Consider the following 23,304-nt stretch of genomic DNA (forward strand, 5'->3'; position numbering starts at 1 on the left):
TCCGAGACGGTGGTGGATATTACACTCGTCCTGCGCAGTATCATCCAACCGGCGCCAGGCCAGCTGTTTAGCCGTTAAATGTGTTTGTTTGTTTGTTTACAAAAAAGATATATTTCTTTTTAGTTTAATTTAAACTAGATTTATAAATTGAAAAAACTAAAGTAGCTACAAGTTTTAATTTAATTTTGCTTAACCTCGGAGTGGCACTTTCCTGTAATTTTAAAATTATCACTTTTCAGTGATTTTTTTAATATGCTTTCATGTCCTTATGTTCAACAAAGCATTTCCTTTAATTACAATTAAGCCAAAACATCGCAAATTCTGGGCCCTGGACTACTAAAGGTATCCGGTATCCGCATATCAGCCATGAATATGCGTTCACTACTCTACATCAAGAAATTTACTTTCCAATGGCTCTGTCACTGAATATATCAGCAAGTATAGGAAAACCTATTTAAAACTTATAAAATCAGCTAAAAAATCGTACTATCAAAATTGTCTGAGAAGCTCTAAAAGTGTTGCAAAAGAAACTTAGTCCATAATAAACGATCTTCGAAATAAAATTCACCCAGCTTAAACATTTTTCCTTTCAGACCCTGGAAATCTAAATGAATACTTTGTTAATGTGAGTAAAAATATAACATCAACAGCTTCGTGCAATCATACTTGAGACACTGTGTCAGGTGAGGTGTTTGAAAATTTGAGTAACTTGATTCTGGGATGTGAATTTCTAAAACTTTTAAGTGTGGTTTTTAACCGTTGAGAAAAATTATTTATTTAGTGTTGTGTTTATAATTTAATATATGTTTTAAAATGAGTTTTGTTTTATTTTTTGAGAAAAAATTAAAAATACAGCATACTTACAGTACTTTTTTTGAAATGCTATTTTCCAAAGTTTATAAAATTTCTTACGCTCGATTTTATATTAATAAAGTTAAAGTGGACTTTAAATTTAAAGTTTTCTTTAACTGTAACAATTGCTTTTTTTAAGGTAACACACACTTTAACTTTATTATGAAATCGAGCGTTAGTCAAAATTCTAAATGCTCATTAAATAATAACAACAATTAGGTACTTGTATTGAAAACAACATATTTTGTAATTTGAAAAAAAAAAACAACATATTTGCAACATAGATAACAAAACAACATGCTTTGTTACGTATTTTAAAAAACTCTCCATCATGCATGCTCCATGAGAAAAGAAAATATAAAACTAATTTCATCCTTATTGTCTCTCAGATGGCGTAGCTACTTTTGCTATAACTACTCAATGCTTTGCTACTCTACCTACCTACATACAATTTGTATTGTTTTATCAAAAAACAAGCATTTACATACTCTGCAAATTGTATATTTTTTCTTTGCATTTTCATATGAAAAAACCGCGGTATTTATCTTGAACTTTTTTTGAACAAGGTGCAATACTTAGGTAATATTATTATTAATAAAACAAAGTATATTAAAATACAATGTTAAAAACTTTAATAATATTAGCAATATTTAAAAACTTCAATATATTATATTATAGTATACATATTATGAATCAGTAGAAACGACTATATTTAAATTTGGTAAATTATAACTCCAATCGACCAGAGCATGACCACACAACCCAAAACACAAGTACGCAAATATGGTTGCGTGAAGCGTGGCTCGAAGCTGTGCAATTTACGAGACTCGCTCGATCTGTAGATCCTTGTGTCCTAATCTCGCCAATTAATGATTCTTTTGAGAAAGGTAAATTTCCAGAGTACCTAAAGACAGCTATCATTATTCCTCTTCATAAGGGTGGTGAAAAATCTAATTCCTGCAAGTATATACCTATTGCATTACTACTGGTACTCCAAAATTATTGAGAGACTCATAAAAGCATGACTTATGTCCTTTCTTGTTGAAAACAACATTTTATTACAAAAGTTCGGCTTTTTAAATAATAAATGTACTGCTGATGCCATGTTTTCTGTACTACATGAGGTTTATCAAGCACTGAGCAATAATCTTCACACTGCCACTGTTTTTTGTGACTATGCCAAAGCTTTTGATTGTGTAAATCATGAAATTTTGATAAAAATAACTAAATTTCTATGGAATTCGAAGAATTTCTTTGAATTGGTTTCAATCTTACTTGGATAGTTGGAAACAACTGGTTAGAGCAAATAATACAGACTCTAGTCTCCAAAATATTGTATGTGGGGTCCTCTACAAACCACAAGGTTCAGTATCAGGTCGTCTACTTTTCCTTACGTTTATTAATGACATCCCTAGTTTAAAAATTGATGGAAAAAATTTTCTTTTTGCTGATGATACCAGTATTACTTGGAGCAACTCAAATATTGCTACTATACCTTCTGATCTACTCACGATAAAAACCTGGTCCGATTCTAATTTACCTTTTTTTAACATAAAACAGTAGCATTATCCTATACAGGAGCTCGTCAATCTTTACCTCTTAACACATTCACAGACACAACTGCATATGAAGCCACTTACTCCATAAGATGTGTCTACATCTAAAGTGTGTCTGTGAATGTGTTAATTACAGTCAGATCAGTATCGTTGATTCTGTAAAGTTTCTTGGCATTTTTTTTAGATAACAATCTTAAGGGTTAAAAGGGTCTAAAGGGATAAACATTCACTGAAAGCGATATTATCTTTAATACCCGTGGTGCCTTCAACATTTAATGTCTGACTAAATTATTCTTTATAGGCAAAAAAATTTAAGGAATTTTGAATTAATTAGTTTTTAAATAAGTACATTTACCAGCAACAGTTGTAACGTAATTGTGTCAACTCGACAGTATTTAACTAGTTATTTGAATTTAATACCCTAGCTAGGGCATTATTTTTCAAAATAAATATTGAAAAATAACGCCCTAGGGCATTATAATATAACTGACTTCGAAATCATGTACAGTGGAACCTCGATTATCCGTCTCTCCATTAACCGTCACCTCTGTTAACCGTCAGGGTACATACAGAAGTTGTATTGAGTTATACATTAGCAATCATTTAAATGCAAAAAAATAAAAAAAAAGGTAATTTGATTTGTGATGAGGACACAAACGGCTATCCATTGCTGACAGATAAAGAACTCATTGAAATGGCAACAAAGGCGGACCAAACCTATTCGGAAGCTGACACAGTAGCTATATTGATGCTTGGACACAAGGAAGCTTGACTGTAGCTATACTGATGAACCTATTGTAACTGACAAAGATTTGCGTAAATAATCTAGAGAAGCTGCATCGCATATGCAATAATTCATCGAGTGGTATTCTCAACAAGAAGAAGCCAATAAAGTAGATTGCATGATCTTATGCCTTATGCCGATTAAGAAATTCAGCCGTCGCAAAATATGAAGCAGCAGTAAAACACAAATTTTAGAATATTTTAAATTGATTCGATTGTATGAACATAAATCCCTCTTATATTGTCAAACAAACCATACAAATGAAATTTGAGAGTTGTACTATGAATTTTTATTTTTTTTAATGTTCTGTTAACCGTCTTTTCGATTATCCGTCATACCCTTGGTCCGGTGCCCTGACAGATAATCGAGGTTCTACTGTAATAATATTAATGTCCGACTGGTATATTATTTGACAAATAATGACATGATTTTGAAGCAGTTTGATAAATAATGACATGATTTCGAAGTCAGTTAAGTATGACATAATGCCCTAGGCTCTAGGGCATTATTTTGAAAAATTACGCCCTAGGGTATTAAATTTAAATAACTAGTTAAATACTGTCAAGTTGACAAATAACAACCCAAGTAAAACTATGGTTACCACAATTACGTTACAACTATTGCTGGTAAATGTACTTATTTGAAAACTAATTAATTCAAAATTCCTTCAATTTTTTGCCTATAAAGAATAATTTAGTCGGACATTAAATGTTGAAGGCACCACAGGTATTAACGATAATATCGCTTTCAGTCAACTTATATCCCTCAGGCCAAAGGCCCTCGGTATATACACCATTGACCTCAAGTGTTATTATCCTTATAATACCTTTGGTACCTTAACTATAATCTCACAATCAGCCCATAGAAGGTGTCAAACAAATAAAATATTTGGGAATCATACTTGATAATTTATTAACAATTAAACGATTACTTTATTGATTACAGTAAATTTATTTAATGGAAATTAAGGTAATAATAATAATAATGTTTATTCAAAAATAATCAAATATAAAATCTTCCTGAGACTAAAAACATATTTAAGTGTATAATTAATAAGAATTAACATAGGAAGCCACAAGGAAATAAATCTGCACGTAGCTATAGCCCAAAGTAACTCCTGTTATTTATCCAAATCTTTACTAGTCAAACACATTTGTTTTGAAATTCCAGCAGTTTCTTCTTTTTATACCTTTTAAATATCTGGTGGTTGTTCCTAAAACAAAGACATAAATAAAAATTCTACATTGTGTACCATAAAAAAATCATAAAAATGCGGAAAGTATCACAAGAATAAAGAAAAGTCCCAGATATAAAATTCACTATTAAAATAAAAATAGTAAATAATTATTTATATCTGATACTTTTCTTATTGGAACTTCTTTCTGGTAACATCCTTAATCTCTGACTTTTACAATTTATAAGACAAGAGATGATGAATAAAGAAAGGGAAAAGGACTCTGCAGTATACAGTTACATTCATTAATCTAGAAAAAAGATCAGAAAGATAATTCAAAGTCCGAAATTGTAAAAGTCAAAAAGAGATTAAGGATGTACCAGAAAGGGGTTCCAATAAGAAAAGTTTCAGATTTAAATAATTATTTACTATTTTAATAGTGAATTTTGTATCTGGGACTTTTCTCTTTTCTTTAAGAGATATCGCTGAAGCATCCTAATAGTAGATAACTATTTTTGAAATTCCACTTAAATAGACATTTTGATTTCGTTTTGATTCAGAGGTGTGCAGGCAGCTCCACTGGGGACGCCGTAAGGCAGAAACAACTGTCTGGAGATTGTGTATCGCCTAGGTCCGTGAACTTAGCCCGAAAAAGTCGGGAAAAAAAATGCGATTGATGCCATTCGTTTGTCCATTGATTGTCCACCATTTTATTTCGTTAGTCCACCCATCAATTCTTTTTTATAAACAAAAATTTTTTTTCGGGCTAGTTTCACAAATCCACAAATTTTCGAAAATTTAAAAAAACTCTTGCTATATTGTTTGTCCATCGTTTGTCCATGTTTGTCCACCACATAATTTTTTTTGTCCACCCTCTGAAACAACCCCCTGTTAATTGTAATTATTTTTTTATTTCTTAATTCGGGCTAACTTCACGTTCTCTTAAATGGCCATTTAAACGTTAATTCGGGTGCAGAATCACAACTACCCGTTTGTCCACCCCTTTGCAGCGTTTGTCCTGCCCGTTAAAGTGCGAAACAACCCCCTCGTTAATTGTAATTATTTTTTTTAATTCTTAATTCGGGCTAACTTCAAGTTCTCTTAAATATGTATTTAAACGTTAATTCGGGTGCAGAATCACAACTACCCGTTTGTCCACTCCTTCGCAGCGTTTGTCCAACCCCTTAAAGTGCGAAAAAACCCCCTCGTCAATTGTAATTATTTTTTTATTTCTTTATTCGGGCTAACTTCACGTTCTCTTAAATGGGCATTTAAACGTTAATTCGGGTGCAGAATCACAACTAAGCGTTTGTTCACCCCTTTGCAGCGTTTGTCCAACCCCTTAAAGTGCGAAACAACCCCCCTGTTAATTGTAATTATTTTTTTATTTCCTAATTCCGGCTAACTTCACGTCCATTTAAACGTGTATTTTAAAGTTAATTCGGGTCAAGAATCACAACTACCCGTTTGTCCACTTCATCGCAGCGTTTGTCCAGCCCCTTAAAGTGCGAAACAACCCCCTAGTTAATTGTAATTATTTTTTATTTCTTTATTCGGGCTAACTTCACGTTCTCTTAAATGGGCATTCAAACGTTAATTCGGGTGCGGAATCACAACTGCCCGTTTGTCCACCCTTTCGCAGCGTTTGTCCAACCACTTAAAGTGCGAAACAACCCCCCTGTTAATTGTAATTATTTTTTTATTTCTTAATTCGGGCTAGGTTCACGTTCCCCTAAATGGGCATTTAAACGTTAATTCGGGTGCAGAATCACAACTGCCCGTTTGTCCACCCTTTCGCAGCGTTTGTCCAACCACTTAAAGTGCGAAACAACCACCCTGTTAATTGTAATTATTTTTTTATTTCTTAATTCGGGCTAGGTTCACGTTCCCCTAAATGGGCATTTAAACGTTAATTCGGGTGCAGAATCACAACTACCCGTTTTTCCACCCCTTCGCAGCGTTTATCCAGCCCCTCAAAGTGCGAAACAACCCCCTAGTTAATTGTAATTATTTTTTTATTTCTTTATTCGGGCTAACTTCACGTTCTCTTAAATGGGCATTTAAACGTTAATTCGGGTGCAGAATCACAACTGCCCGTTTGTCCACCCCTTCGCAGCGTTTGTTCAGCCCCTCAAAGTGCGAAACAACCCCCTAGTTAATTGTAATTATTTTTTTATTTCTTTATTCGGGCTAACTTCACGTTCTCTTAAATGGGCATTTAAACGTTAATTCGGGTGCAGAATCACAACTGCCCGTTTGTCCACCCTTTCGCAGCGTTTGTCCAACCACTTAAAGTGCGTAACAACCCCCTCGTTAATTGTAATTATTTTTTCATTTCTTTATTCGGGCTAACTTCACGTTCTCTTAAATGGGCATTTAAACGTTAATTCGGGTGCAGAATCACAACTGCCCGTTTGTCCACCCTTTCGCAGCGTTTGTCCAACCACTTAAAGTGCGTAACAACCCCCTCGTTAATTGTAATTATTTTTTCATTTCTTTATTCGGGCTAACTTCACGTTCTCTTAAATGGGCATTTAAACGTTAATTCGGGTGCAGAATCACAACTGCCCGTTTGTCCACCCTTTCGCAGCGTTTGTCCAACCACTTAAAGTGCGTAACAACCCCCTCGTTAATTGTAATTATTTTTTCATTTCTTTATTCGGGCTAACTTCACGTTCTCTTAAATGGGCATTCAAACGTTAATTCGGGTGCGGAATCACAACTGCCCGTTTGTCCACCCTTTCGCAGCGTTTGTCCAACCACTTAAAGTGCGAAACAACCCCCCTGTTAATTGTAATTATTTTTTTATTTCTTATTCCGGGCTAGCTTCGCGTTCTCTTAAATGGGCATTTAAACGTTAATTCTGGTGCAGAATCACAACTACCCGTTTGTCCACCCCTTCGCAGCGTTTGTCCAACTCCTTAAAGTGCGAAACAACCCCCCTGTTAATTGTAATTATTTTTTTATTTCTTAATTCGGGCTAACTTCACGTTCCCTTAAATGGGCATTTAAAAGCTGGCCCGAATTAAGAAATAAAAAAATAATTACAACTAACAGGGGGGTTGTTTCGCACTTTAAGGGGTTGGACAAACGCTGCGAAGGGGTGGACAAACGGGTAGTTGTGGTTCTGCACCCGAATTAACGTTTAAATGCCCATTTAAGGGAACGTGGAGCTAGCCCGAATTAAGAAATAAAAAAATAATTACAATTAACAGGGGGGTTGTTTCGCACTTTAAGGGGCTGGACAAACGCTGCGAAGGGGTGGACAAACGGGTAGTTGTGATTCTTCACCCGAATTAACTTTAAAATACACGTTTAAACGGACGTGAAGTTAGCCTGAATTAAGAAATAAAAAAATAATTACAATTAACAGGGGGGTTGTTTCGCACTTTAAGGGGTTGGACAAACGCTGTAAAGGGGTCGACAAACGCTGTAAAGGGGTCGACAAACGCTTAGTTGTGATTCTGCACCCGAATTAACGTTTAAATGCCCATTTAAGAGAACGTGAAGTTAGCCCGAATAAAGAAATAAAAAAATAATTACAATTGACGAGGGGGTTGTTTCGCACTTTAAGGGGTTGGACAAACGCTGCGAAGGAGTGGACAAACGGGTAGTTGTATTCTGCACCCGAATTAACGTTTAAATACCTATTTAAGAGAACTTGAAGTTAGCCCGAATTAAGAATTAAAAAAATAATTACAATTAACGAGTGGGTTGTTTCGCACTTTAAGGGGCTGGACAAACGGGTAGTTGTGATTCTTCACCCGATTTAACTTTAAAATACACGTTTAAACGGACGTGAAGTTAGCCTGAATTAAGAAATAAAAAAATAATTACAATTAACAGGGGGGTTGTTTCGCACTTTAAGGGGTTGGACAAACGCTGCAAAGGGGTCGACAAACGCTTAGTTGTGATTCTGCACCCGAATTAACGTTTAAATGCCCATTTAAGAGAACGTGAAGTTAGCCCGAATAAAGAAATAAAAAAATAATTACAATTGACGAGGGGGTTGTTTCGCACTTTAAGGGGTTGGACAAACGCTGCGAAGGGGTGGACAAACGGGTAGTTGTGATTCTTCACCCGATTTAACTTTAAAATACACGTTTAAACGGACGTGAAGTTAGCCCGAATTAAGAAATAAAAAAATAAGTACAATTAACAGGGGCGTTGTTTCGCACTTTAAGGGGTTGGACAAATGCTGCAAAGGGGTGGACAAACGCTTAGTTGTGATTCTGCACCTGAATTAACGTTTAAATGCCCATTTAAGAGAACGTGAAGTTAGCCCGAATTAAGAAATAAAAAAATAATTACAATTAACAGGGGGTTGTTTCAGAGGGTGGACAAAAAAATTATGTGGTGGACAAACATGGACAAACGATGGACAAACAATATAGCAAGAGTTTTTTTAAATTTTCGAAAATTTGTGGATTTGTGAAGTTAGCCCGAAAAAAAATTTTTGTTTATAAAAAAGAATTGATGGGTGGACTAACGAAATAAAATGGTGGACAAACGTGGACAATCAATGGACAAACGAATGGCATCAATCGCATTTTTTTTCCCGACTTTTTCGGGCTAACTTCACGGAGCTGTATCGCCTCTGGATTGAAAGGAAACATAAACTGTCTCTTCACTATCACAAGAGTATTTTAATATTTTTATTGAATAAAAGTAGTCAAAAAAAAAGGACTAGTTGGTGGAGCGAAGAGATAAAAATAGCTGTGAAAGAAAAGAAAGTACCATGGAGAGCTTATCTAGAAAATAACAGTTAATAAGCAAGGAAGCTTGTGAAAGAAAAAGTTAAAAAAGCTAAATTGGAACAGTGGGAGAGATTTGGAGAAAAGATGGAGCAAGACAGTAGTAGGACAAACCAAAAATTGTTCTATTAAGGTCTGAAAAAATGAGAAGTAAATCAGGTAGTACTGTCGTGCAAATAAAAAAAAAATAAAATGGAGAAACACTTACCCAACCACAAGATATAGTTAATAGATGGAGTAAATATTCCAAAGAGTTGAGTAATGAAATAACAATGGAAGAATTAACGGAAGCCATTGCAAAAATGAAAAATGTTAAAGTGGCAGGAATAGATAATATCAAAACACGATTGTTGAAATATATGGGGGAATCTGCATTACACTACTTACACAAATTACTGATAACAATTTGGAAACAGAAACGCATCCCAGAAGATTGGGCAACAGCAGTAATGGCTCTTCTGGTAAAGAAGGGAGGTAAAAAAGTAATGTTCAAATTATCGAGGTATTTTCATGCTAAGTGTACTGGCTAAGATTTATGAATGAACACTGGAGATGAGACTGAGAAAGAAAGTGGAACATCAACTAGACGATGCACAAAAAGGTTTCTGACCGGGCACAGTGTCCAAGATCATATCTTTACTATAAGACAATGGAAAAAGCCTTTGACAAGGTACCCGGACATCACATTTGGAAAGGGCTTGAACTGTTCGATGTTGGAGGAGAACTAATTGATGCAAGTAAAATTTATGTACTGGAACATTGTGCGAGCATTAAACTGTGAATCAAACAAATTTGCTAATACACAAGGAGTAAGGCAAGGTGGAGTTTTAAGCTCACTGCTATTCATTATATTATATATATGAATGAACCAATAAAAAAAATGCAGTAGAGTCCCGAAAATTAGATTTAGGTTACCATTGATTAAAAAGTATAACTCTGAGTAAATGTGTATCTGCAGATGACATTGCATTGATACCAAGTTCAGAGAAATCTTTACAAAGCAACCTAAATTTATAGACGAGAGAACTTGCAGAAAAAGGAATGAAAATAAAATTAGCAAAGACTAAAACCTTACTTATTTCCAAGACACCGAGAGAAATCCATATAAACCTAGACGGAAATTTAGTAGAACATATGAATGATTTTGAATATTTATAAACTATAATAGACAAAAAATGCAAAAAAAATGAACAACAGAATTGCTAAAACATCACGATTATATCACTCCCTCACTACAGGTTTCATTAGCAAAAGAGAAATTAATGAGAAGACAAAAGGGACAGTATATTATATACCTCCCTTCTCTGCTTCATGGAAGTGAAACATGGCTGGCTTTCCTAATAATTAAGCTTGAATTATCACATTTTTATTATTATTGTAGACATTTAAAATCCTTATTAATTGAATTACATTAAACTTACCACTTATAAAATGTTTACTTTTCATATTTTAATTTTAGTTCCCTTATATCTGTTCTTCTTGTGGCTTTTATCCATTGTCCCCGGCTTTGTTTGGATAATTCATTTAAATGTATTGCATGGGGAGCCTTGGGAACAGTACAAAATAAGACTTTTCCCTGTCTGCCCTACTCGCACAATTTACAACAATAAAAGTTACATGTATAAGCTTCCCAAGAAAGAAAAACTGATAACTGCTATGGACTAATTCAGTTCTGTAGGCGATAAACTACTTTATATTTGATTTGCTATCACAATTTCGCTGCACAATCGACAATAAAAACAAACAGGATATTCTTTACAAATGTAAATATTAGGATTAGGTTATGTTATGTGCCCCCAGTTAGGCCATATTCGGAAGTTCCTTGTTCCTTTGCTTGATTGGCACACCGATAATTTTCGTTTAATACTGTCCGCTGTCATGAGCCGCTGTCACATCCGCTGTCATTTTACACTCAAATGTCCATAGAATTTCTTACACTCAAAAGTGTAACACTAAAAAACAAAGGAACAGACCTATTAATATATCTATGACATACGTTATTGGTATATTCTCTTTCCTTGTCTAAGGTATATACAATTAAAAGTTTGTTCCAACACGACCGAGAACCGTCACGAAACGGTAACGCTTCTGCGCAGTAAACAAAATCCGTTCCAACAGAAATATGATCGTCATCGGATCGTCCTTCCCACTGTTCCAACAAGAATTGTGATCTTTCGGTGACGGTTTCGTGATGATCATTTCAGTAATCGGGCAAATGCATAATGTGCTGGTTGGACTGACTTGCGCACTAGGATTTAATTCTTTAAAGTTTTTGAGCCTTTGATCGACTAAAAGCACACAAGCTGTCACCAACAAAAATGACAAATAGATAGGTTTGTTCCAACACGACCGAGAACCGTCACGAAACGGTAACGCTCCTGCGCAGTAAACAAAATCCGTTCCAACAAAAATATGATCGTCATCGGATCGCCCTTCCCACTGTTCCAACAAGAATTGTGATCTTTCGGTGACGGTTTCGTGATGATCATTTCAGTAATCGGGCAAATGCATAATGTGCTGGTTGGACTGACTTGCACACTAGGATTTAATTCTTTAAAGTTTTTGAGCCTTTGATCGACTAAAAGCACACAAGCTGTCACCAACAAAAATGACAAAATATGATTACCGTCATGGGACGATAACTGGGCGATACAATTACGAACATGCGCACAACAAACGGTACAAGTAGTTTCGTGACGGTTTCTGGACCGTCCAAAAGTTCATGTTGGAACAAACCTTATGATTACCGTCATGGGACGATAACTGGGCGATACAATTACGAACATGCGCACAACAAACGGTACAAGTAGTTTCGTGACGATTTCTGGACCGTCCAAAAGTTCATGTTGGAACAAACCTTAATACAATTAGGCCCGGTACTTTATGTCTCCGTTAACAGCCGGTTAGTTAACCGGGGTTTAATCGGGACAGAAATATATGCATAACATAGACATAAACGCAATTATACTTATTATTATATTCATAAATAATTATAATAATAATTATAATTGCTTTTATTACAACGCAAGAGGAGCCTATGAGGTACTTTTCTGTCCCGATTAAACCCCGGTTAGCTAACCGAGTTTTAACCGGGACATAAAGTACCGGCCCTTAATAGGTTTGTTCCAACACGACCGAGAACCGTCACGAAACGGTAACGCTTCTGCGCAGTAAACAAAATCCGTTCCAACAAAAATATGATCGTCATCGGATCGTCCTTGCCACTGTTCCAACAAGAATTGTGATCTTTCGGTGACGGTTTCGTGATGATCATTTCAGTAATCGGGCAAATGCATAATGTGCTGGTTGGACTGACTTGCGCACTAGGATTTAATTCTTTAGACCGCTTTACAGCTTGCAAGAAAACTTGCTGCAATTTTTTGCATGCAAGACTTTCATGCAAGTCTATTGCATGGTCTTTTACAGCTTGCAACCCGGCTTGCATGCAATTTGAAAGTTTTACCCTTAACCTAACTTATAAACTTTTGTTTTTTTTAATTACTTTATTGCTGTTTATTTAACTTGGTAAATTTCGAAATGCCAAGACTATCAGAAATAACCAAATATAAAAGGAAAAAGGCGGTAGCAGCCACTTTAAGTATTATTATTGCTGCAGCCAGCCTTTTAGTCACTAATTTAGAACGCCGAGATCGAAGATGGTGAGTAAGATCTTAGTTGAACAAGAAGAGGGGTAATAATGTATCTCCAACAGAAGAATTTATCCAAGTAGATGATGAAAATGACTCTAATTTTCTAGGAATGAATGTACAGTAGGAAAAATGAAAGAATACCCATGAACGGACATATAAAACACGCTGTATTTTCCTATCACTGCGTCACACAAAAAATTGGCCAGCGCAAGTACATGTAATAATTATTGTTACATGCACTTGCACTGGACAATTTTCTTTGTGACACGGTGACAGGAAAATATAGCGTGTTTTATATGTTCGTTCATGGGTATTCTTTCATTTTTCCGACTGTACATTTTAATAAACCCTTGGGAAAAATTGAACAATTACAAAGAAATCTATATTTCGAAATACTATTTCTGCGAAACACAAATTAATTATTATTCTAAGGTACTTAGCTAGAGGAGAGAGAGCTTCCGTAGCTTAATATACAATTTAAAATAATTATAGAATCTCAGAAAGTGCCATTTCATTATTCATTCATTTCCATCGTTGATATATTTCACAAACAGAAAACAGCTGATCGGCATGTATTCGTGAATCCGTGTCGTCAATGACATTTGATATTGTGGAAAAATCAAATTCCCCTAGACTTGCATGAAAACTTGCAGAAAAAATGGCACCAAACCGATTATCGCGCAATTGCAAGAAGTTGCATGCAATAATCAACTGACGACATACTGCGCATGCCTTTAGGCAACTTTCTTGCGTCTTGCAGGTAGAATTGCAAGCTGTAAAGCGCCCTTTTAAAGTTTTTGAGCCTTTTATCGACTAAAAGCACACAAGCTGTCACCAACAAAAATGACAAATATATGATTACCGTCATGGGACGATAACTGGGCGATACAATTACGAACATGCGCACAACAAACGGTACAAGTAGTTTCGTGACGGTTTCTGGACCGTCCAAAAGTTCATGTTGGAACAAACCAAAGACAAACCAAAGACGTATGACGTAGGTATATTAATAGGTTTGTTCCAACATGAACTTTTGGACGGTCCAGAAACCGTCACGAAACTACTTGTACCGTTTGTTGTGCGCATGTTCGTAATTGTATCGCCCAGTTATCGTCCCATGACGGTAATCATATATTTGTCATTTTTGTTGGTGACAGCTTGTGTGCTTTTAGTCACAAACCATACATACATACTAAGTATGTATGGTTTGTGCTTTTAGTCGATCAAAGGCTCAAAAACTTTAAAGAATTAAATCCTAGTGCGCAAGTCAGTCCAACCAGCACATTATTCATTTTCCCGATTACTGAAATGATCATCACGAAACCGTCACCGAAAGATCACAATTCTTGTTGGAACAGTGGGAAGGACGATCCGATGACGATCATATTTTTGTTGGAACGGATTTTGTTTACTGCGCAGAAGCGTTACCGTTTCGTGACGGTTCTCGGTCGTGTTGGAACAAACCTAATATTATGTGACACATGACAGAAGCTCGAAACAAATGACAATCGATGAAAAGCCCTATTGTTTCCATATTTCCATTGTTTCATTTTTCATTGTTGATTGTTCGATTGTTGCTGTTTGAAATCAAGTTTAATCTAATAATAAAATGGAAGTAAAACAAGAATTTAATGAGGAGACGTCTAAAACAGAAATAGAGTCTAACGACTTAGATCATGATGATGCTCTTCTAGATCTAGATGTCTTTAAATGTGAAATTAAGGAAGAATCAAATAGCAAAAGTACACATGGCACATGTGATTATTTAGACTTAAAGGAAATTCCTACAAATGAAATACACCAAGAGAGAAATAAACTAAACCCGTTTGAAGAAAACCAACAAACTGAAAAAGGTATAATATAACTTAATACAAGTAGTTAAGTATGTATAAATAGGCATAAGATAATTTGAGGCCATGAGAACCAGAATGACCTAACTGATAAGAATGTTACTTTACAAATTAATAATCAAAGATAATTCAATATAGAAGCTCAAAATAATATCAGAACCTATCAATAGGGCTTTGTCATTTGTTTCCAGCTTCTGTCATATCCACACCTAGTTCAATTGTGCCACAACTGCAAAAAATTCGAATTTTGGGTTAAGGCTGTAAAATATTGCCTATATAATGGCCCATCTAATGCAATACAGCCTGAACTAAAATATTGTTTTGGATAAGTATAAAGTAAGTTACTTCGGTATTTTACTGTAGGGTTTTTGGAGGTTTTGAAAATGCAATATGGCCATAACTGGGAAATGTGGCGATAATATACACTGCCACAATACAACTGATGTAATTCAATACGGCCACAACTGCAAAAATCAAGAGAGATGTGGCGATAATATACAGTGCCACAATACAACCGATATAATTCAATACGGCCACAACTGCAAAAATCAATTGATTTTTTCATTATATTGCCGCATCTCCTAGGTATCGTTTTATAAATGACTTTCTTCACAATGCAATATCGCCATAACTATCAAAATAATAATTACGTTTTATTTTTAATAAATTGTAATAAGATCCAGCCAATAAGTGTATAATTTGCTACCTAAATTGTAATTTTGAAGCGAGTCATTCTCAAAATAAATTATTTACAGGGCATAACGCGTTTACTACAGAACGTTTTGCTCATTTCTCGAGAATATTGTGTTTTGCACTTGTGGCACTATTGAACTAGGTGTGCGATATGTTGTATAATTTGTGTATAATATTAATATACATGGATTATGATTATATGAAATATGACAGAAGCTCCAAACAAATAACTGTGAATGAAAAGCCCTATGTTCGATTGAGTTATAGTATTTGTATGTTGACCAAGAATCACTATTGGTCAACATACAATTACTAAAACAATTGGATATTGATAACTTCTCATCATTTTCTTTGATTATGTAAAGCAGCGTTTCCCAACCGGTGGGTCGCGACCCACTAGTGGGTCTCAGGCAGATTCCAGGCGGGTCGTAGCGTGGCTCTTACAGTAGCTGAATAACATACATATATATCATCATGGGTGAGGGATGGGTCGCGAATATGAAAAAACATCAGAAGGTGGGTCGCCAGACATAAAAGGTTGGGAACCACTGATGTAAAGTAATGTTCTTATCAGTTAGGCCACTCTGGCTCTCATGGCCTCATTTGTAATTTAATCGAAATCTCAGTAGATTAGAATATTTAAAGACTTGAAATGACTATAGATCTAAGTGCCACTTTTTACAAATATCCTTTTCTTGTTACTAAGTTATCTGACTGATCTAAGTCCCTATGCCAATGCGCTGCTAAAAGATCTGTTGGAATTTTTTGTAGCCGTTTGGAGACTGTTGGTTACATAGATGTTTTAGCAGTGCATTGGTATAGGAACATACAGTCAATACAGTATTCGTGGTGTGCAAGTACTTGGAGGGGATACAAGAATCGATCGTGCGCAAATAGCGGAGAAATATTACAACTTTCTTAAATAATTCATATTGTCAATTGAAATTGTCAAATTGACTTATATTTCATACCTACTGTCATTGAAGAAGAAAAAATAAATAAATAAATAAAAAAAAAAAAAATTGTCAAATTGACTTATATTTCATACCTACTGTCATTGAAGAAGAAAAATTATATATTGCTCCACAATATTGATATATGATATGCAATTATTATATAAAGGCAAATTTAATTAATTGTATTTTGCTTGCAGTACTGCATTTTAATAACTAATTTTATTTACTACATACAATAGACCATTTCAGGGTGACGTCATTTGACAGCGACTGATGGGCAAAATATATTGTAAACAAACTAGGTTAAGTGTAGAAAACCATTGTTTAATTTAAGAATATGATTAAAATACCAGCACTTTGTTCAGTTTGAAAGTGTTCCAGTAAAAGTAAAAGAGATAAAGTAAGTTTTTTTATAATACCAGCCGCATTTATGCGCTACAGTAGCTCATGTAGCCTAGGCTACAGAAATCTCTCGACTTATTTGTGAATTGGTGTGATAATAACGGATTAGTCATTAATCGTGACAAGTCTCAGGTTATCCAGTTTCATCGATCAGTGGAAATGGTAGATGTTGATTACAAGTTGGATGGTTTTTTAATTGAGAGAGTCACTAGCGTCAAGGATCTTGGTGTCATTTTTCAGAGAGACTTATCCTTTAATTTGCATATTGACTTTATTTCTAATAAGGCTCTTAGGCAGCTAGGGATTATTAAGAGGCATACAAGAGATTTTCATAACATTTCTTCGCTGAGAATTTTATACTGTTCTCTGGTCCGATCTCAGCTTGAAAATTCTACTATAATCTGGTCTCCCTTTGTCCAATCCTCTGTTCAAAAGTTGGAGAGAGTGCAAAGACGGTTCATTATGCACTGTGCCTTTAAATTACACATACCTTATTTATATTCTGATATGAAGAGATACTTAGAACTTGATACTTTGTCTACTAGACAAGTTAATTTTGATCTCATCTTCATTTTTAAATTGGTTAACGGGATGATACATTCACCTGAACTGCTTCAATTGGTTTGTTTCCACATTCTTTCCCGTGTCCTTCGTGAGAATACACTGTTTCATATTCCTTTTCGTTGAACTAATTATTCTGTGAATATAGGTCTGGTCAGACTTCTTGTTCATGCTAATCGGTTGCCTCATGAGACAGATTTTTTTAACTTGTCCTTAAGTGCCTTTAAACAATCTGTGAAGCGTTAAATTTAATTGTAATTCTATATACATATTTATTTTATGATTTTGTATTTTATTTAGTATATGTTTGTAATGTTTATAAATGTTGCTTAATTGTATATATTTTGTTGTCAATGGGCTTGCCCCGTTTATTAACAATAAATTTAAAACCTGAAATGTTTTAAATCACTATAATCACAATACACTGTAAACAGAACGACGATATGGGCCAAGAAAACTGATTTTATGATTATACCAGGTTTTTGCATCCCCTACGAGGGTGTCCTATATCCGATATTTGAAATTTTTGTAGTTAAAACCACAGATTTTTTATAATTGTGATATACTAGGTTTTAAGTTATTCGTATTTCGCGCGGTGTCACTGCCCATTGTTGACAGCAGTGACCATCCCACTACTCTGTAACAGTATATAAGACAATTGTAACCTGTATTCGACCTCTTGTATGTTACTTCAACTGTACAATAAAAATAGTCCGTTCATGTCCGGCTTTAATTTAAAGTTGTAACGTCTCGAGCACGTGTCAGCTGAATAGCTAGCGCTGATACATTACATTGGCGACGAGGATAAACTCTTACTTACGGCCAAACGTGTAAAAAATACGTAGTGAAAAAAGTGTAAAAATGGCGGAATCAATATGTGGTCAATTACGCGAGTTCTGTTTGAAGAGTTCAGACTGGTCAATTTTCAAAGCGCGGCTAGGAAACTATTTCGCAGCAAACGGTATCAAAGTCAATACAGTAGCAGAGAAGATGAGAGCTATTTTATTAAACGCTTTAGACGAGGGCGCATATCAGCTTATTTTCGATCTGGTAAGTCCTGAAAAACCAGAAGAAAAAACGTATAATCAGCTTCTTGCTACATTGGACGGGTATTTCAAACCACAGCAGAGTTTGTTTGCAGCGCGATTTAAATTTTACAGTGCCATAAAAGAGGTGACCGAATCGGCGAGTGAGTGGGCTGCACGCTTAAGAGGATTAGCGGTAGGCTGTGAGTTCGGCAGCGAGTTAAAAGTATGCCTAAGAGACAGATTTTTGTTCGGTTCAGCAAGGGACCCGTGTTGGACCGACTTATGGAAGAAGAGGTAAGCGCCGATCTCGAAACAATGGTCAGTTTAGCAGCTTCCAAGATGGCTGCCAGAGAAATACACAAGGAAATGGTAGAGGTTAAGCCAGAACCTCTTAATCACGTCAGTTCTGAAGGCACGGGAAGGTACGAAGGTACGATGCACAGCGACGTTGGAGCAACGCGCAGGCGTTTACGTTAAAGGTATTAGTACACAATCATTATTTAGTATTTCAAATTGATACTGGTAGTAGTGTTTCTTGTTTGTCTAAGCAGTGTTATTTAAAATATTTTCCTGATATTTACATAAAACAAACAAATAGACGTTTTATTTTTTATAATGGGGTACAAGTTGAGCCTCTAGAGGTAATTAATTTGAAAATTTCATATAACAATAAAGAAAATTATTTAGATTTTTTTATTATGGAAAATGGAGGCCCACCATTACTTGGTAGGGATTTTCTGGTAATGTATAATTTAAGCTTATCAGTCATAAATAATATTAAACAAGGTAACTTGAATGACAAACATATTGAAAGTTTAATAAAGAAATATAATGACGTTTTTTCGCCTGGATTAGGTAATTTTAAAAAAGGGTTGGTGAAAATTAATTTAAAAAACCCCAATGTAACTCCAAAATTTGTAAAGGCAAGGCCTATACCTTTTGCCATTAGGCAACAAGTTGAACAAGAACTAAATCGTCTTTTGTCTTTAGGTATTATATCACCGACTGATTACAGTCCCTGGGCTACACCAATAGTACCGGTATTCAAGAAAAATGGGCAAATTAGGATCTGCGGTGACTTCAAAGTAACAGTCAGCCCTGAAATAGAGATCGATCAGCACTATATGCCAAGAATAGAAGAATTGTTTGCAAAGCTTCAAGGAGGCAGGGAGTTCACCAAGTTAGATTTGTCACAAGCTTTTCAGCAAATAAGTCTGGATGAGGGCAGTAAAGTATTATTAACTATTTCTACTCATTTAGGTCTTTTTAAATTTAATCGTTTAACTTTTGGCATAGCATGTGCACCAGCTAAATTTCAAAAAATTATGGATGCATTATTTAATGGTGTTGCAGGTTGTGCAGTTTTTCAAGATGATATTTTAATTACTGGAAGAGATAAAAAAAGTCATTTAGAAAATTTAGAGAGAATTTTATCTATTTTACAAAATGCAGGGTTTAAATTAAATTATGATAAATGTATTTTCTTTTCAAAAAGTGTTGAATATTTAGGATTTGTTATTGATTCTGAGGGGTTACACCCATCTAAAGATAAAACTCTAGCCATTGATAAGGCACCTAGGCCAACTAAAGTTAAAGAACTCCAATTATTTTTAGGAAGCATTAATTTTTATAGTAAGTTTGTTAAAAATATGTCGACTATTTTAAATCCTCTGTATAGATTGTTACAAAAGAATGTTTCTTGGAATTGGACTGAAGAATGTGAGGAAGCATTCAATAAAATTAAAGAAATATTAAAATCTTCTCAAGTTTTGGTACATTTCGATCCGAATTTGGAGCTTAGACTAACAGTAGATGCTTCTATAGAAGGTGTTGGGGCTGTGTTAAGTCATAAGTTCCCAAATTCGGAAGAAAAACCTATTGCCTTTGCGTCCAGAACGCTATCAACTTCTGAACGTTCCTATTCTCAAATCGAAAAAGAGGGATTAGCAATAATTTTTGGAATTTTAAAATTTAGTCAATATTTATATAATAAAAAATTTATTTTAGTTACTGATATGAGGCCACTCTTAACTATTTTTGGCCCGAAAAAAGCAATACCACAATTTTCAGCAAATCGTCTAAGGCGATGGGCAATTATTTTATCGGGATATCAATACGAGATAGAGTATGTTTCAAGTGGAAAAAACAGTGCAGATTGGCTATCACGTTTACCGATTAAAAATAGTAAAGATTTTTTATTAAGTGATTCAGTTGAATTTGATTACTGTAATTTTGTAGAGTCAAGTCAAGATTTAAAATTAAATTTCGAAAATATTAGGCAAGCTACCAATTCGGATGCTCTGCTTACTAAAGTAAAAAAATTTATTACAAATGGATGGCCTAAGAAAGTAAAAGAGGCTCAGTTGAATCCATTTTTTGTTAAAAGATATGATTTTTGTATTAAACAAGATTGCATTTTTTGGAATCATAGAATTGTTATCCCTTATAAGTTACAAAACGAAATTTTAAAGCAACTTCATAATACACATATGGGTATTGTTAAAATGAAAAATTTTGCTAGAGGTTATGTTTGGTTTCCAAATTTAGACAAAGAAATTGAAAAAATTAGCAAGTCATGCGAAGCTTGTACGCTTCATTCTAACAATCCCCAAAAAGCGGAAATAATACCCTGGTCGTGGCCAAAAGGTCCATGGGAAAGAATACATCTAGATTATTTTGAGCTAAAACGAAAATATTACTTAGTCATTGTAGATGCATTCTCAAAATGGTTGGAAGTTTTCGAAATGTCAAGTATAAATTCTGTGTGCACAATTAAAGTACTTAGAAGTGTATTTGCTAGGTTCGGCCTGCCATTAACGTTAGTTTCAGATAATGGTAGATCTTTAGTTTCTGAAGAATTTGAGTATTTTTTGACACAAAATAACATTAAACACTTAACTAGTCCTCCGTACTCTCCCTCCTCCAACGGAGCTGCAGAAAATTCTGTAAAAACTGTTAAAACTCGATTAAAAAAGCTCTTGAATCTCGTAACAATGGAGATATTCATTTGGCATTAGTTAGATTTTTGTTTGACTACCGTAATGCACCGCATGTTTCTACTGGTGTTAGCCAGCGATACTCATGTTCGGTAGACAGTTAAGAAATAGGTTTTCAACTTTTTTGCCATCAGAACACACAATTACAAATAAAGGCTTAAACACTGTTGAAATACGCAGAAGGGTCGAAAACGTACAAAATAAGCAGGTAGAATATAAAGGTGGTAAAAATAATATTAATTTTGAAATAGGAGAAACAGTTTTAGTCAAAGATTATAGAAATGTTAATTTTCCTTGTTATATTAAGGGAAAAATTGTAAAAATTTTAGGTAGGCGAACTTACTTAGTTGAAGTGATCGATTTGCAAAAAACTTGGAAAAGGCACACCAATCAAATCAAAAAGTTTGAAGTTGTTAGTAACAAAGTACCACACATTCCAATAAAATCAAACATTCCAATAAAATCAAACATTTCAGCTAACAACGTTCAAGAAGGCAATAAATCTGACGAATGTCAAAACGTTCAATTAAAAGAAAACCTTGCTGAAAATGTTACTAAAGGCATTCCTCAAATTTCACAGCCTTCCTCAGAAAATAACTTTAATGAACACGACAATCAAAACACGCCAATTTTAAGACGCCCTAAACGTAATAAAAATAAATGATTGCTGAAACTTGTTAAAAATTCTTGATGGTTATATACTTTGTTTTTGTTAAAAAAAGGTACCTAGTTATGTATTATATTAGGCTGATAAAGTTATAGGATAAAAGGAAATTTTTATAGATGAAGGATAGGCATATATTTTTTTTGTATTTACAGACTCTGAAATTAATATAAAGTGTAACATTATAAAAATTTCATTTCACTCTTATTAAAGAATTAAGTAGGTAATAATTATTTTTTATGGTATGTTAAAGTATGAAATATTTGCATATTTTTTTAAGGGGAGGAATGATGTGATATACTAGGTTTTAAGTTATTCGTATTTCGCGCGGTGTCACTGCCCATTGTTGACAGCAGTGACCATCCCACTACTCTGTAACAGTATATAAGACAATTGTAACCTGTATTCGACCTCTTGTATGTTACTTCAACTGTACAATAAAAATAGTCCGTTCATGTCCGGCTTTAATTTAAAGTTGTAACGTCTCGAGCACGTGTCAGCTGAATAGCTAGCGCTGATACATTACAATAATAAAACGAGAAAATAGCAAAAATAACACCAAAAACACAATTTTTGCCCCTCAGCAACGGCATTGATTATAAACACACACATAGATACCTCCCTCTAAGGTAAAAACGAATTCAGTGTTAAACTCCGCCTACTTACACCTCTTTGCCCCTCAAGCCTAAGTACTACCTGACTGTATGGTGGCGACATTAATTGAAATCTTTGCCAAGATTGAAAAATAAATTTGAGTTACCTGCTCCAGCCATTGTCCAGTGCATTAGACGACAATATAAGGGTGGCATTCAGCATTTTCACAAATAATTTTAACGTGCTTATAATCTATATTATGGAATTCCGATTTTACTTCAGAAAAAACGCTAAAAATTGATTAATGAAAACAGAGGATTTTTAAAAATTATTTATTTATCAATACACTACAAAAGAATAACAAAATATAAAATACATAATAAAATTAGCAGTGATAAATTACATGTCATGTAAATTATTTTTTTGTAACTTTTCAAACAAATTAATTTCCAGAATTGATGCAAACTAAAATATTTCAAGCTAAGATACATAATTTATTTCCAGATTTAGTCCATTCACTCACGGTAAAATATTGCAAAAAACCTCCTAATTTTAAAGAATCGCTTGGATTGACATGAAATTTGGCTTATGCCTAGCTAAGATGTCAAAGAAAAACAAATGATGTACTGATGTGTGCTTTGGCCCTATGGTTCAGTATCACCCCTTCTCGGGAGTGAAAAAATATATGTTCAGGATAAGTTCAGAAGTGCCTAAAATCACTAATTCTAAGCAACTTTTGTTCTATAGAGTTTTTTCACTACATCAATACTTTTCGAGTTATTGAAAAATA

The 23,304-nt window shown here is 34.5% G+C and overlaps 1 protein-coding gene and 1 long non-coding RNA gene across 8 annotated transcripts in view; one reads left to right on the plus strand and one right to left on the minus strand.

The window, feature by feature from the left end:
• Positions 1 to 4,079: 4,079 nt before the first annotated feature.
• On the minus strand, positions 4,080 to 11,050 carry LOC126887538 (uncharacterized). Its single transcript, XR_007699104.1, has 2 exons — positions 10,542 to 11,050; positions 4,080 to 4,405 (listed from the first exon to the last, which is right to left on the minus strand). It is a non-coding gene; the product is annotated as an uncharacterized LOC126887538 (long non-coding RNA).
• Positions 11,051 to 14,241: 3,191 nt separating this feature from the next.
• The window catches only part of LOC126887532 (zinc finger protein 271-like), a 137,776-nt gene continuing 128,713 nt past the window's right edge, over positions 14,242 to 23,304 (plus strand). For 3 of the 7 annotated variants that reach the window (XM_050655177.1, XM_050655180.1, XM_050655181.1), the window contains exon 1: positions 14,242 to 14,623. In XM_050655177.1, coding sequence (XP_050511134.1) covers positions 14,380 to 14,623 — 244 coding nt within the window. In that variant the 5' untranslated portion in view covers positions 14,242 to 14,379. The remainder of the gene's footprint in view (positions 14,624 to 23,304) is intronic. The other 4 variants (XM_050655175.1, XM_050655185.1, XM_050655178.1 and 1 more) reach the window with 4 other exon arrangements.

Source organism: Diabrotica virgifera, chromosome 6 (assembly GCF_917563875.1).
Source record: "Diabrotica virgifera virgifera chromosome 6, PGI_DIABVI_V3a".
NCBI classification, from domain to species: Eukaryota; Metazoa; Arthropoda; class Insecta; order Coleoptera; family Chrysomelidae; genus Diabrotica; species Diabrotica virgifera.